This window comes from Chaetodon trifascialis, chromosome 4 (genome assembly GCF_039877785.1).
Source record: "Chaetodon trifascialis isolate fChaTrf1 chromosome 4, fChaTrf1.hap1, whole genome shotgun sequence".
Classification (NCBI taxonomy): Eukaryota; Metazoa; Chordata; class Actinopteri; order Chaetodontiformes; family Chaetodontidae; genus Chaetodon; species Chaetodon trifascialis.
The window spans coordinates 2,358,512-2,373,458 of NC_092059.1; the positions used below are offsets into that span (position 1 = coordinate 2,358,512).

At 44.8% G+C, this 14,947-nt stretch overlaps 1 protein-coding gene across 6 annotated transcripts in view; it reads left to right on the top strand.

Moving 5' to 3' along the window:
• Positions 1-352: 352 nt before the first annotated feature.
• evi5b (ecotropic viral integration site 5b) overlaps positions 353-14,947 on the top strand; it is a 30,869-nt gene continuing 16,274 nt past the window's right edge. For 3 of the 6 annotated variants that reach the window (XM_070960598.1, XM_070960595.1, XM_070960597.1), the window contains exons 1-3: positions 1,668-1,908; positions 8,029-8,249; positions 14,095-14,284. In XM_070960598.1, coding sequence (XP_070816699.1) covers positions 8,110-8,249; positions 14,095-14,284 — 330 coding nt within the window. In that variant the 5' untranslated portion in view covers positions 1,668-1,908; positions 8,029-8,109. Of the gene's footprint in view, positions 432-1,649; positions 1,909-8,028; positions 8,250-11,101; positions 11,773-14,094; positions 14,285-14,947 lie in introns of those variants that run through there. The other 3 variants (XM_070960599.1, XM_070960594.1, XM_070960596.1) reach the window with 3 other exon arrangements.

Genomic DNA, 14,947 nt, shown 5'->3' on the forward strand with positions numbered 1-14,947 from the left:
GTCCAACAAACAAAAGGTGTGCGTCACTGCTCCCATGTAAAACCTGTAAAGTAGGTTTTATGGCTGCTTGGTATGTGAATCAAGGCTGTCTGCTTAGTCACATTTTCATCAGAGCGCTCTTGCTCTGATGTGGCTGCTTCATAGGTTTCTATTGACTGCTCTCGCTCAGTGAAAGCCAACCTATCAGACGTAGCCATGCTGCTTCTTGTCAGTTTCTAGTTCACTGTACAGCATTTAACCTTATTTATTGTCATTTATTTATTTAGGTTTATAGTTTTGTTTTGTGAGGACGAACCACCAAGTGAGACCAGAGTTTCCATGAATGGATTATTGGTGTTTTCTGATTCTACAATGAAGACGTACTGAGGCAGCAGCGTTCAAACCTCGTCTACTCAAACAGAAGTCATTTTTCTCTCAGCAATGAACTTCAGGTGAGTTTCTGAGGATCTGATACTGATTAGATAAGCACATAAAGAGTTACAGGAAGTTCATAATGTGCTGAGCTGAAACACAACAGGATGGTACGTTTTAAGAACTTCACCTTTAATTGACTTGTCAGATGTCAAAGTGAGGTGATATGTAATCACAGACACAGTGAAAGAATGAGGAGCATTCAGTGAGCTGAGTCTCTGATGCGCCCATCGCCTCCTCTTTCCTGAACAAGTTGTATTCTATGGTCTTCCTCCTTTTCTGAGAGTGCTGCCACACTAAAGTGGAATAAACACAATGAAATGAGGTAATCGATAATTTGAAATTAACTTAAAAAACTTAACAAATGTGGAAAAACCCTATATAGTATAATTAACACTCTTGTCCATTTAACTAATGTAATCCCGTCAAAAAACTCAATGACACGTCATTTTTTGGCAAATATAGGTTTATGATGTGCTCTTAAAACTGTATTTTAACATCAATTAATTTTGATTGTATGGTATTCCTAAATGTTGACTTATTATTTTAGACACTTATCTTTGTCACCTATCAGTGTACATGTCAGTCGTGACCGTTCTTTATTCTTCACCACTCCTCTGCTTTATTTGTGCAGGTTTTGTTGTCTTTGTTCTTAGCTGTGTCTGTTTCTGTGCTAACACACTGCGGCCAATGAAACACTGCAGTCAGATTCCTTGTAAGTTTGCACAGTATTCAGTATCTTATTTAAATCACTTTTGAAGTTTTAGATTTCTATTGAAAGGCTTTCTTATCCATTTTTGCCTTAAATTTTAAGGTTTAATTTCACTTTTATCTTTTGAGTTACACTGCACTTAATTCTGATGTTCCATGTAAGTCTTGCGCTGCTCTTTTTTAATCCACCCATTGTTTTTACATGTTATTCTGTTTTATTTAGGGTTTTAATCATCCATTGTTTTAAGTTGTATTCCTTCTTTATCTTTTATGCCGGCCTGTTTATTCTTACAGTACTATATATTTTATTGCTGTGTTCATGTGTTTGCTGTAAAACACTTTGTAGCACCGGTTTTGATAGATGCCATACAAATAAACTTTATTACAGCATTTCCTCTTCGAACGAATGAAGCGAGTCAAAGGCCTGTGAGGTGCAGTTCCTCGTCACGAACACTTGGTGGCAGTGCTGCGTCATCTCTGAGTTGCTTGCGCATGCTCAGTGCGATGTAAACATTTGCTAGGCCGCCGCCGTCTGTCGGAGCTCCGCAGACGTTTGTGTACACGTATTATACGGCTGCATGGGCTGGACCGAGCGCTCAATGGAAACTAGCTAACTTAACGCTGGCTAGCTTTCAAGTGGAACCTAGCGGTGCTGACTTGGAAAATATAGCTAATGTATTCGGATAAAGTGTTTGAAAAGCGGTCTTTTTCTTCTGATAGTCGGACTGTACTTTCGTGCATGGGAAGCAGACGACGTTTGCTGCCGCTGGTTCAAAACGCTTCAAGGTAAAGGAGGGTTTTTTCGGGCTGCGTCTAGTTACTGGAACGAACACTTAACTCATAAAACCGCTAATTATCTCTGTCTGTCCAAGTGAGTGGTATAACATTGATAAACAGACGGTGTCAAAGCTGAACTTTTTCATTTGGTTAGTCGCAGAATTCGCTTTTTTCACCGTTTGTCAGCGCTGTCAGCGAATGTTTACTGTTGAACAACTACTTAGGTAATTGGCTCGCGAAGGACTCCGGCTATCGCCTGGAAACATGGCATTTAATTATAAATAGGATTCTTCCTGCCTGCTAATGTGGATTTAGCCTAAAGGTGTAATGTTGTGGCGCCACCGTAGTCTCGTCGAGCTCGTTAACGGTCGAGCTTTCTGGAAGAAAGTCTCCGCATACTATTGCTTTTGATGCTGGGTCTCCATTTCAGCCCAGTCCAGCAGCAGCGAGCCTTAAAAGGACCAGAGCCTCCTCCGAGTCCAACGCCTCGGTCCTCTGCTGAAGTTACGGCCTGTAAACCCAAATGTTTTTGACATGAGAGCACCATGTGTAGTCTGAGTAAGGCACGTTAGCTGCTCAGCTGCTGTTAAACCAAAGATTAACACCTTTAATAGAAGTACATCTTATCCTATATTACAGTGAGCACCGGTGAGTGTATGAGAGGTTTTAAGGGAGCATTAGGAGAAGTAGGACGGTGCTGCTGTGGAAGTGTGGGTGATAAGATAAGATAAGATAAGGAGGGAACATTAAGTCGTTACAGCCAGCAGGTATTATAAAAAGCAAAACAGAGGCTCAGAACTATGTATATGTACATTATGTACAGATTATATAAGTACTAAATGCTTTAAATATCCTAGTGCCCTTAAGAAGTGCTATATTGCCAATATGCTTATGAGAAAAACTACAAATGTCATATGCTGTATTACACTTGAGAAATACTAGGACTGTGTATATGCACAATATATACAGTCTATAGAAATCCTGTTGCAGATAAGCATAATAAATAGTGTTATTGTACAGCTGAGCGGTGGGGATGAAGGACCTGTGGTGGTCTCTCTGACACACTGGATGCAGCAGTCTGCTCCTGAAGGAGCTGCTTACGGGTTATGGGTTGTCCATGATCGATGTCAGCTTGGCTAACGTCCTCCTCTCACCCACCTCCTCGATGCAGTCCAGGACAGATCAGCTCTCCTGACCATCCTGACCGTGATCATGACTTTTAACTCCCAGCATCTCGATCCAGTAACCTGTGAAAAATGTGGGCTGTTAGCAGTCGATGCAGAGCAGCAGCGACATGATTTACTCCTTTAAATGTAATCCATTCATCACTGTGAGGAATGGGACTTTCCTGGGTGCAGATAAAAATATCTGTGAAAGTATTAATTCTCACCAAATGGAAACGGTAAAGTAAAGTACATGTACTTCTACTTGTATTTAGTTGAAGTGTATTCGGTGCCAGTGCACATCTGTCAGGCAGTGGCTGACCTGACCTGGATGGTTTCAGTTAAATCCATTTCTGCCCTCAGAAGTCAGTCACACTGCTGAAATGATCAGGTTTAGTGACACCGTAGGCCCCCAGTTTATGGAGGCAGCAGGAGTAACGGTGTAGGAAGCTAAGCTGCTGTGGACAGCGTGGCAGCAAAATGTGCTTTAGCCTCCTAAAAAAGGCCCAGTGTGCAGGATTTAGTGGCATCTAGTGGTGAGGTTGCAGATCGCAACCAGATGAATTCCTCTCGCCTCGCTCTCCCCCCGAGGGTGGCGGCTATAAACGTGAAAGTTCCTCTTTAGAGTTGATTGTTGCTGAAGCGTAAAGCATTTTATTGTTTGGCTCTGCTAGTTTTTCTGTTCAGGACCACAGTAAAAACATGGCGGAGTCTGTGAAAGAGGGCCCCCTCCCATAATTCAGATTTTCAGGTGATTACACACAAATGAAACCCTGAGTATTAATATTTCATGGCGTCGCCCTAAATCTTTCACACTGGTCCCTCAAGTGTACGCTGTACGTAGAATATTTTTACTGCTTTACCCATCTGAAGCTGAAGCTGTCATGTTGCTCTCTCCAAAGCCACCGGACTCCTTTGACAAAAACAGTAATTTTTCCTTGCAGAGCTCAGGAGTTGCTGGTCTACCACTGCCTCAGTCGGTAGTCTGTGTTGTTGTGTGACTTTGGTGAATCCGAACTAACCGTTGAAAACACTGAAGGCAGTCGACCGGCCGCTCCTGTGTTCTGCGAGCTGAAATTATTGTTTTTGTCAAAGGAGTCTGGTGGCTTTGAAGAAAGCACAGATGGGATTTAACGGCTTCAGTTTCCCGCAGGAAGGGGCTGCATGATGGCGAGGTAAAGCGCTGAAAATACTCTAAATATAGCATAGACTTAGTGTGTGCAGACCGCCATCTACTGTAGACACATACCTCATGAAATGTCCCTTTAAGTGTAAAATGAGCGTCCTGGGTGGATTCTGTAATTAACGCCGTACAGCTCTGCACTGTTTTGTCATTAAGATGCATCTGTAAGACCGTAGATAGCCATGTCAGAGTCAGAGGATGCACTTCAGAGGCTTCAATCTGACCTGCAGTATAGATGGAGGGAAGGTATGCTTCATTCAGGAGTTATTCTAACATCTTTTTGGACTAGGAATGGAGCAGAAGATGTGCATGTGTCTGTTATGTGCTGTGTATCTGCCTTTCATTTGTATTACGTGCGCTGGGCGACTTTCTAAAGTGTGTTTTTTTCGCAGGCCAAGTGTAGATTATTAGCCGGCAGTTGTGGCTCTCATTGTGTGTCTGCATAACGAAGAACAGCCTTCAGTGAGACTGTTGAAATGCTGATTGTACACCGGGAGAATGTGAGCTTCCCTCTGTGTGTGAAGTGAAAGGCTTTTCTGCCTCAGTGTGAGCGTGTTTTTGTAAGTCCAGCCCGTGTTTTAACGCCCTCACGCAGCTCACGGACAGTTTTTTCCCCTGAAGACAGCCGTGCTCTCTGTGATGAAAGAGAATGGCTGTGAAAACTTTGCAGACTGTATCTTGTAATTTTACATTTGTCCTGACTGAGGAGTTTGTGGCTCTTTGCCTGGTCTGTTGTGCAGCGCTGTGACGTGTCTGCTGGGTGCTGAGCGCTTTGAATGGTCTTTCTCAGTTCCCCAATCGTCTTGAAGTTGTTTCGCTGAGGCTTTCTTCTTGCCTCGCTGTGGGTTTCATTAGCTATGCGGGCTGCATCTCAGGGCCCCCTTTGAGTTCTTTGGCAAACAAAAGCAGAAACAATCTGTGGATCCAGGATTTATAGGGAAGCCTTGCTTCAGTTGGCCGGGCTTGCTTGCAGGAATGTCTTCAAAGGCCACCTGGACGTTGGCGTCTCTCAAAGCATGGCCTTCCCCTGTTCTGACGGAGGTGATGAAAGTGTACTTCTGCTCAGATTTTGCTTTTTTTAGTCTGTTTAAAAACTGCATGAAGGCTCCCAGAAAGTTGTTTTTTCAAGCCAGATCAGCTAATAAGGTTCATCCTTAATCAGAGCTAATAAGACAAACAAGGCGAGCTCCAGGCCTCACTTCACTCGGATCCACATGGCGTTCAGTCCACACGGTCATCTTTTATTTCCCCATTTAGTTCTGCATGACACCCCCCCACCATGGGAGTCCGTGTGTCTAGAAACCTCACGCTCTTACAGTCAGCAACATCGCTGATTCTGTTCCCACAGCGTCTGTAATCCGTTTATGATAACCTTTCAAAATCTAACAGTCGAGTAAATTGCAGCTGTCTATAATTGGCTTAATGTGGCTGTAAGGCAGATCAGACGTCCTGTATTTATTGTGCGGTTCAGGTGAATTTAAGGTGCTTAATTCTCTCTAATATAAACTAATTCAGTTGGACTGCATGCTTTTACCTTTCTGCTGTCCAAGTGGAAAAACGTGCTGATCATCATGTAAGACAGTTTGCGCTGCACACAGTGGTTGTAGACTCTGGTTGTGTGCAGGATGAGGATATGTCTGTGGATCCTGTTATTTGACGTTAATGACAGTCTGCGTGGGTAAAGGCGACCTGCAGACTCTTAACTGTTTGTGCACGCAACGTGAGAATCATGAAGGTCTTTTCTTTTATTCAAATCACAGAAACTGTCGATAGATCGCTCTTTTAATTGTCTAATTCTAGTCGTAATTATCATCAGATTTTCAGAAATGACAGTGAAATACATGTAAACAACAAGTGCTGCTGCTCTGCCCAGCCAAATGCTTAAAAAGATGATTTTGTTGTTTTACAAGGTGAGTGTTGCCTTCCATAGTTCAGGTGAGTCATGGCCGCCGGCCTGTAGGGTCTGTTAGTTCAGCTTTAATGTCACGCTGTTGATGGAGGTCGGTCGGCGTGCCCCCCGCAGTGGCAGCTCAGGAACAGGGTGTCGTTATGAAAACAGTAAAAGCTTGGTGTACCAACTTCCTGTTTCTCTCCATCTCAGAATAGATTTGGCACCGTCAATTCATGAGAGACCCCTGAGGTAGAATGATGCGTATGTTGAAGCTTCTTTGACTTTAGATTTGCACAGTGTATTCATAATAATGGACGTTTTATACAAACATGGGGAGAGACCCCTGACTCACATCAAACCTGTGATGGATGGTTTATGTGACGTGCTACTACCAACACCATCTGTGCTGTGTGCTGACAGTGGAGCCGCTGTGTTTCTGTCTGTATAAAAAAAGCTGAGGTAACATAACTGAAGCACATTCCCATCACCACCACACTTACCACAATCTTCCCCTCCACCTCCTTTGTTTTGCTCTCCGTCTCCTTCGTGTCTTTCGCCCTCTGCAGACCTGATACTCGCAGAGAAATGACTCATCATTTTTTAGTAAAATACATGAAATGATGGTTTCCTGCCCACCAGCAGTCTCCGGACTTTCTGCTGGGGTTAAATTAAATGCACGTTCTGTTTTTTCTCAGGTAAATTTCAGAGAGGTTTATCTGTTTCTTGCTGAGTGCGGAGGTCCACTTCCTGTTGTACAATGATTTCAGCAGGAGGCTTCAAGAAGTCGTGTCGTTCGTGGAGCACTTTGACCCCTCGAACAGTATGATCAGCATATGACCGCAGAGCAGGCGTCATTAGAGCGGTTGAAGGTTCAGAGAGTGGATTACTTCAGGACAGAAGCTGTTTCTGACGCTCTCTTAATGAGCACAGGCTGGATTTCCTCCTGGAGCGTGTTAGCAGCTGAAAGCCAATGGTTTGGGATTATTTGGGATAGCAGGTAGGAATGTATGTACGATTCCCTGCTTTCAGTTGGTGAGGTTGTGAGCGCCGATCCAAGTACGACCCTGATTCTGAAAAAGATGAGACGCTGCGTAGAACATAAATGAAACAGATTGTGACTGGTTGCTTATCCTTTTTTTTCCACAAATACTCAATTAAAAACAGCACAAAGTCAGTATATTTAATGTTCTGTCATGATTTCTGTAAATATCTGCTTATTGTGAATCTGAGGCAGCAGCACATTTCACAGACTGAAAGATGTGGAACGCTCCACAAACACCTGTTTGGAACGTTCCACAGGTGAACAGGCTTATTAGTAACAGGTGAGAGGATCAGGATTGGTATGAAAGGGGCGTCCACGCACGGCGTCCCGATGTGTTTGGGTTGTCCTTGGTGGTTGTTTTTCATGCTGTTGTCAGTGATATACCGTGGAAACATCATGTGATGCATGGTGGTGTCTTCCTCAGTAAAACTCAAGTATTACATGTGACACATAAAGAAACGTGTTGATTGAATGGGATAAAAATGAGCTTAGTGCAGCTGCATTTTTACATAAAATGATTATTGATTGCCATTCAATCCATACCTAAAACACTGGAAAAGGAGCAAGTCATTTAAAGACGTACATTTGCCAGTGCTGAGTTTGAAACTTAGCAGCGCATCGATCTGGCCGACGCTGACCGCCGGCTCTGTGCTGCCAGTGCAGCTAACAGAAGTGATAATGAAGCACTAAAAGGCTGTGGGATGTGATGATGTTCAGTAGCTGCGAGATAAGCACGGTGGAACGTTTTCTTTTATAGCTGTGTCAGGAAGAAGTGTGTGGAGGTAGACGTGTTTACTTCAGCCTGCTGACGTGGTTTGTTGAATTTCCAGGTGTTCTCCTTCCTCTGCAGGTGGCGACAGACAAGGTTGCTGGTAAGCTGAGTTCTACTCTCTCATGGGTGAAGAACTCGGTGTCCCACACGGTCAGTCAGATGGCTAGCCAGGTGGCCACGCCCACGTCCCTGCAGACCACTGCCACCTCCTCTTCGGCGTCTCTGTCCTCACCGTCCTCGCCGGCGCAGCTCAGCCCCGATGATGTGGAGCTGCTCGCTAAACTCGAGGAGCAAAACAGGTAAGCAGTCTCTGAGGCTTCACCTGCGCGTCAGCGTGACCAGGTTTGAGTTAAGGTTGTTGGATGGAGGTAGACTTTCTTCCAGGCCGGTTTGATTCCATGTCTGACTGATTGGCAGATGATGTATAAAACATTCAAACGTGGGAAAAGTTGAGTATTTCTTCTGGCTGATCAGTATTGTGAAATACTGGAGGCTGCTCCTTGTTAGCTGCTCCTGGAAGTTTTCCTCCAGCATGTTCGCATGATGTCACAAAACAGCGCTTAGCAACTTTTAAGGTAAATGCTTGTGAAGTGAAAAGATAGAAAGGTGGTTTCTAAAGTAATGCACATGCATTTAGAATGTGAAATGTGTATATATAGTACATAAAGGCTACGAAGATTGCAAATCAGAAATATAAAAGAACATTTGGGGCGGCTGTGGCTCGGGAGGTGGAGCAGAAGGTCAGCGGTTCAGGCCCTGGAATCGACAGTCTACATGTCGAAGTATCCCTGGGCAAGATACTGATGCTGTGTGAGTGTGTGTGAGGTTAAAAGCTTCGTCTGAATGTGTGTGTGAAAGGATGAACGCAGACTTGTGTTGTAAAAGTGCTTTGAGTGGTTGTCAGACTGGAGGAGTGCTCTGTAACTACAGCCCATTTACCTTATCCAACTCCTCAAGCCCATAATCAGCATTTAGCACATCATCACCGCTCAGATTCACACAGAAAGGACAAATGAATTTGCATCTCACCCAGTCGTACACAGACGAGGCTCAGCATCTGCCTCATCATGAGAAACTGGGAAGCTGAGGACGCGGACATGAGCGTTTGACCAGGTTTGGCCCCTGGATGCAGCTCCTGAGGGCAGAAGCTCAGCCTGCACATAATCCACTCTGTGCTGTGAGATTAGCATGCTCAGAGGTGTGATAGTGCTGCAGGGCGTCGTTAGCTTCTACTATTAATTGATTTGCTCATTAATTCTTATGCTTACATTCTTCAAACTGCCACACAGTCATCGTGTACGCCCCCCCATCCCCCTCCTGATCTGCACACACAGACAGCAGAGTGCTGCTCGGCAGGCTGTGACATGCCGGCTGCTAACTGGAGAATACAAAGAGGACTGATGGAAGAGACGTTACGGTCTCCAGTTTGTCGGGTTCTGGAGGATTTGGGGGGTTTTAGCTGGTTGGCAGAGGTTTTGAGTTGTTGTTCTTTGAGGGTTTGTCCCCTTTTTGAAAGTCGTGAGTCCGGTTTGATGTCAGTCAGTCGTCTGCCGGTTTGTCTTTTTTAGGGTGTTTGAACCTGCCCTTGTTAACGTGAATGCAGCGTGAGAGAGAAGAAGCTCATTGAGTGCAGACGTGGACTAACTGGTTTCAAGATGTTCCCTCTGTGTGTGTGTGTGTGTGTGTGTGTGTGTGTGTGTGTGTGTGTGTGTGTGTGTGTGTGTGTGTGATGGTTGACTCAGTAGCCTTGTTTAAGACTGTCTCATCCACTGGCTTAACTGTGCCTGGGATGAGATAATCAAAGGTTAAGAGACGTGGGGGACAGACTGCACACCCTGCAGCTCACAGAGACAGTGATGGAGGAAATATTAACCAATCACATCTCTTGTTGAGGCTGGAAATGGCAGCAACCTCGTATTTATTAGTTATGCATTGTGAGTGTACATTTTGTTTCAGGATTTGTGTTTGCTTTTGACGTGCTGACATTTAAGTTTGACTGCGTCCTTTGTTCGTCTCTCAGCGTTTAACTCTGTGTGGTGTCGAGACAGATCTTTCTGCTTGTTGCTTGTATTCCATTCAGTCATTATTTATACATCTACTGGACATCATACAGGTGTCAATTAGGACAGGAGTCCTTTTATTTCCATAGTTATTTATTCTACGAGCAGCGGGCTCGGCTGTGTTGGCTGCTTTAACGTTTGGAATGGAATTAGTAGTGATGAGCGTATTCCCGCTGGATAATGTGATGACAGCACAGCAGCTACTCGCCAGGCTGATGAAGAGCTTCTGTTTCTCCCCAACATTTGCCTTTTGTGACTCGTCGTCCTCCGTCGAGGAAACGTCAGTCTACTGCTGCCACAGCTCAACCAACTTTTCCTCTGGTTCGTTGTCCCACCTGACAGCAGCAGCCTCAGCATCCTTCCTCCTTCTCCCCCTCTTCTTCTGGAGAGTGCACCTGATTGGCAAACGCTCAAGAACATGTTGTGTGAGCTGTCACACAAGGCGTGTCGCAACAAAAAAAAATCTGACACGCCAGATTTTGTAAGACAGGCGTTGTGGGACGTCTCAGACGCTGCACAGAGCAGGTTTAGATTTGAAGTGTTTGGTGGTTTTCCTCATGCAAGTTGAGCAAATGAGTCAGTAAACCTGCTCCTTAGGACAGGATCCATAACTTGTTGGAGTTCATATCTAAGAAATCTACATCATGCTGAGAGCTTCTCATTTCTGCACCTGTCATCTAACTCTGCATCATGTTTATCTTATTATGTATTCTACAGATAGAAGGGCACGTGTAATTATTGCTCTTAAGTGGTAACGAGCTTTATTTGTGTGGCACCTTTCATACATACTGCAGCTCAAAGTGCTTCACAGCACAGACATTACATGCACATTAAGTTCTGCACATTAAAAAAGACAGAAACAAAGATAAACTTGATGATTGTAGTAAAAATAAGATAAAGTAAATATGAACACAGAATGAAGAGAATGCATAACATATGACGAAGAGTGAGAAATAATAACACTGAATTGTGGCGTGAGCTGTGTCCTGTGCGCTGTCCCTGAGGTGCTCGTCGTTCACATTAAAGCGCTGTCCGAGGATGACGTAACTCCTCCTGCGCTGCCAGCTTTGTGAATTCTTCCTCCGCTGTGACTCTCACCCATGGTGAGTGCCATCAGTGTCAGCATGGAAACCAAACGTGCGGTTCAGAGGTCGGGATTGTGTCACCGTTAACAGCGAAGCTCTGTTGAACGCAGAGGTCGGTGACTCATCGGTACGCCCACGACGGCCACCGCTCCAGAATGCTAAGTGACACTTGTGATGGTTTCCCTCGTTATGGGAGATCAAAACTAACCAGGGGAGCGCTTCATTTTCTCCTCTTCGTGAAGCTCTGAGCAGACTCCCATCTGGTGAACAGCAGTCATAGACAGCTCAGAGTTCGCTCGCCCTTTGACCCCGACACACAGCTGGGTCCTTTCATGAGACGCATTTCTTCTTTGCTTCTGACCGACAATGCACCCTCGTCTTTCTAAACCACCCCGTAGCAACACACTGATATCTACCAAACATGCAAATCTTATCATTTTGTTTACAAGACAGGTGCAACAACAGCAGGGAGGACATTGGTATTCATGTGCACTTGCTTACCGAGTGTTTGTGTTTGCTGAGGCCTTTGTACCCTACAGAGCAGATAAAAGGCACGAGCGTTCGTTCGGCAGCGTCACACGGACGAGGACGCCTCAAGCTGACTGCCACAATCTGTAGATCTGATCCAGAATTCCTAAAAACCAGAGACATGAGGAGGACAGCATGAGTTTATCTTGGTAAGCTTTGTTGCACCGTGCGCTCGTTCTTCTGCTGTCATGGACTTCAAACTGAAGTCGTTGAACTTGTACCTCTGAATGTTTGCCTTTTTGTCCTCAATCAAAATTCAGTCCTTTTGTTTTCTGCAAGTGCTTCACTTAAAGTGATTCTCTGTAGTTTTTCCACGTTTTGCATCTGTGTAGCTTCAGACTTGTTTGACTTCTGGTGAATTATTAGCAGAGGTGGAGGTATGTTCAGGTCCATGTGTAACACACGGTGCTGCAGCCTGCATGACTGACTGATATGCTTGAAAAACCGGCAACTCCTGCTGAATTCTAGCTGTAAGATGTAACTTTTATTCACTTCTCGGCTCCACGTCAGAGCTGAACACAAGTGCAGAGGCTCTGCGGCAGGCTGGTCTTTCTGGTCGTCCGCTTCACTCCCTCCCACACGACCCAAATTTGGCTGTAACCCTAGCCTTTCTGGGTGCACCCTCGGTGACGTCGCGGGCTCCAGCGGAGAGGCCCCGGCCTTTTTCCGAGATCAGGTGTCTGAGCCTTTGTGTGTCTGTCATGAGCTCCCCGGCGCCGCACAGGTTTGGAGTCGCAGCTTCATTTCTTTGCGGGCTGATCTGTGATCAGGTCACTCTGTTGTTAACTGTGGCGGTACAGCGATAAGAGCGATGCAGTGGAAGATTAACCTGGTGAAAAACACACAGCTCGAGCTTCTCCAGCAGTGCTCCTCTAAAGCTGACCGTGGATCAACTCCTCCACTGAGTCTCTGTCTTCTAACAGACCTGTTGCAGTGTTTTCAGCCTCTGAAGCTGTTGCCAGTAGAATTTAAATGAGCTCCAGCTCTGATCCTTAAAGTGTTTTACATCCCTTTTGTACCGTCAGTCAGGACTTTAATGTCAGTGTTAAGTTGCCTGTTATTAGGAGAATTTGAACAGGAGGAGTGTTAATAATCCCAGTGTGGCTGCTGATGAGCTAACTGGACCAGCTGTTTGATGGTTTTACTGGTGATGGTGTAATTTATTATGTGTGTGGGCATTTGTTGAATCAGGTGTGAGTTTGTAGACATCTGGAGAGGGGAATTAATCTCTAATTGACTGCTAACGATCAGGCTGTTAGTCTCTGTGATGCAGAGGGTTGTTTCACGCTCGTAAAGCTGCGATGCACTCGTGGCTTTCTAAATTAGCTCCTCATTTTTAGCACTGCCCTAGAAATGTGGGCGGTTTTAACACTCGATGTGGTTTGTCAGTTTGCCTCAGTCACAGCCTGCACATTGTCTGGCACTCATTCTACATTTAGCACAGTTTGAGGACTCGTATTAGCACCTCTTCACAGGCACATCCATGTGTGTCTGATGTCTCATGTCTTCACATGTCCCTCTTCTCAGATTTGTTGGGTTGAGGTCTGAGAATTGTTGAGCAGAAACCAATGCTGTCAGTTCTGCTTGTGCACATGTAATTGTTTTCCCAGTAAACAACATAAACCATAGTGGATTAAACCATGTTGCTCACACATGTTGTTCAATGTGCAGCTGATTCAGTACAAATTACCAACTCCAGAATAAGAGCAGCCCTGTCGCTCGTGTTTGGACTGTACTGTTTTTGAAGTTTTGCTCTCTACGTCAGCTTATTGCAGCCATGAAGTTCAGACTTTGATTCATCTGTAAACATTACTTTCTTCCAGCCTTTAAAAGAGACATTTCTGGTCCTTTGATTCCTGCCAAACATTCAACTGATTCTGATAAATAAGTGTGTTGGAAAAGCTACTTTGCTGTTAAGGCTGCTAACTGTTAACTGCTCAGGATGAACCAGGAACACTTAAATCGTCTGCATGTTTAACCTAGTGAGGCTGCACGATATGCAGAAAAAGTCAGATTGCAATGATTTTGACAGATTTTGGGGATATGAGTCACGGTTTTAGTGGGAATGGTAATTTTTGCATTTTGATTTTCCTTCAATTAAATATGAAAATGATGATGATGATGTATTGTTTGCTGGGGAGAATGTGATTTGTAGCACCTCTGTAGCACCACAGCGCTTCATTAGTAATGAAGGCTAGGGTTGAAATAAACCCTTAATTCACCTCATCGGCAGAGGAGCGAGGGAGAGGGCAGGCGGACGTCAGAGGAGCAGCGTGGGAGAAAGTGTGTAGAGCTGGAATATTTTCACATCTAACTCGAGAATTATTTTCACTGGATATCATGACTGCAGAGACGTCAATATGTCAGACTTCAGCCGATTTTCCTGGTGAAAAACGCTAATTACCAGAAAACGGAAACTTGCATGCGTACACAGAGTTAACGGTACATCCTGCCTCTTGCCTTCACTGCAGGCTGCTGGAGACCGACAGTAAATCGCTGCGCTCCATGAACGGCTCCAGGCGAAACAGTGGCTCCTCCCTGGTGTCTAGCTCATCCGCCTCCTCCAACCTCTCCCACCTGGAGGAGGACTCGTGGATCCTGTGGGGACGAATCGTCAACGAGTGGGAGGAGGTCCGCAAGAAGAAGGAGAAGCAGCTAAAGGTGAGACCGGTGCACGACTAGCTGTGAGGTGACAGCTGAGTCTCGTGCAGACCTGCTTAACAGCTTACTGAAGCACGGCTGCATTAACAGCTTACTGCGACACATTCGACCCGCCTGCTGGAGACGAGGTTATGGCACTCACAGGCCTGGAGTTTAGTCAAGGCTGCTTGACAATAATGATAATAAAAGCTTTCAGGTTTCATTAATAACACCATCAACACAGACACAGACTCGGGAGACGTTTAACATCTGTAAAATCTGAGTAAGATTGTTGCAGCAGCAGGCACCATCACTGCTGCAGCGACTGCACTCAGAAGCTCATACGGGAAAGTGTCGCTTTCAGGAAAAACTTCATGAATTAATAATTTTTTATTGCTTAACTCATAAATCTGTTTTCTGCTGCTTCTCTGCGTGCAGATGTTTACGTTAATTTAAGTCATGTTAAGAATTATTGTTCTATAATGCTGGAAAGTACTGAAAAAATTGAGTGATAAATCATTCTCAGCCATAATGTTCAAATTGGTTCATAAAATTGTTAAATTGAGCTACAGCTGCTATTAAAAGTATCTTAAAAGTCTTGAACTTGTCTCGGTGACCCCTGTGTAAACCCTGGAAAGCGACAATGGCTCCATCTGTTTGAATGTTTACTTGCTCCAGAAGTAA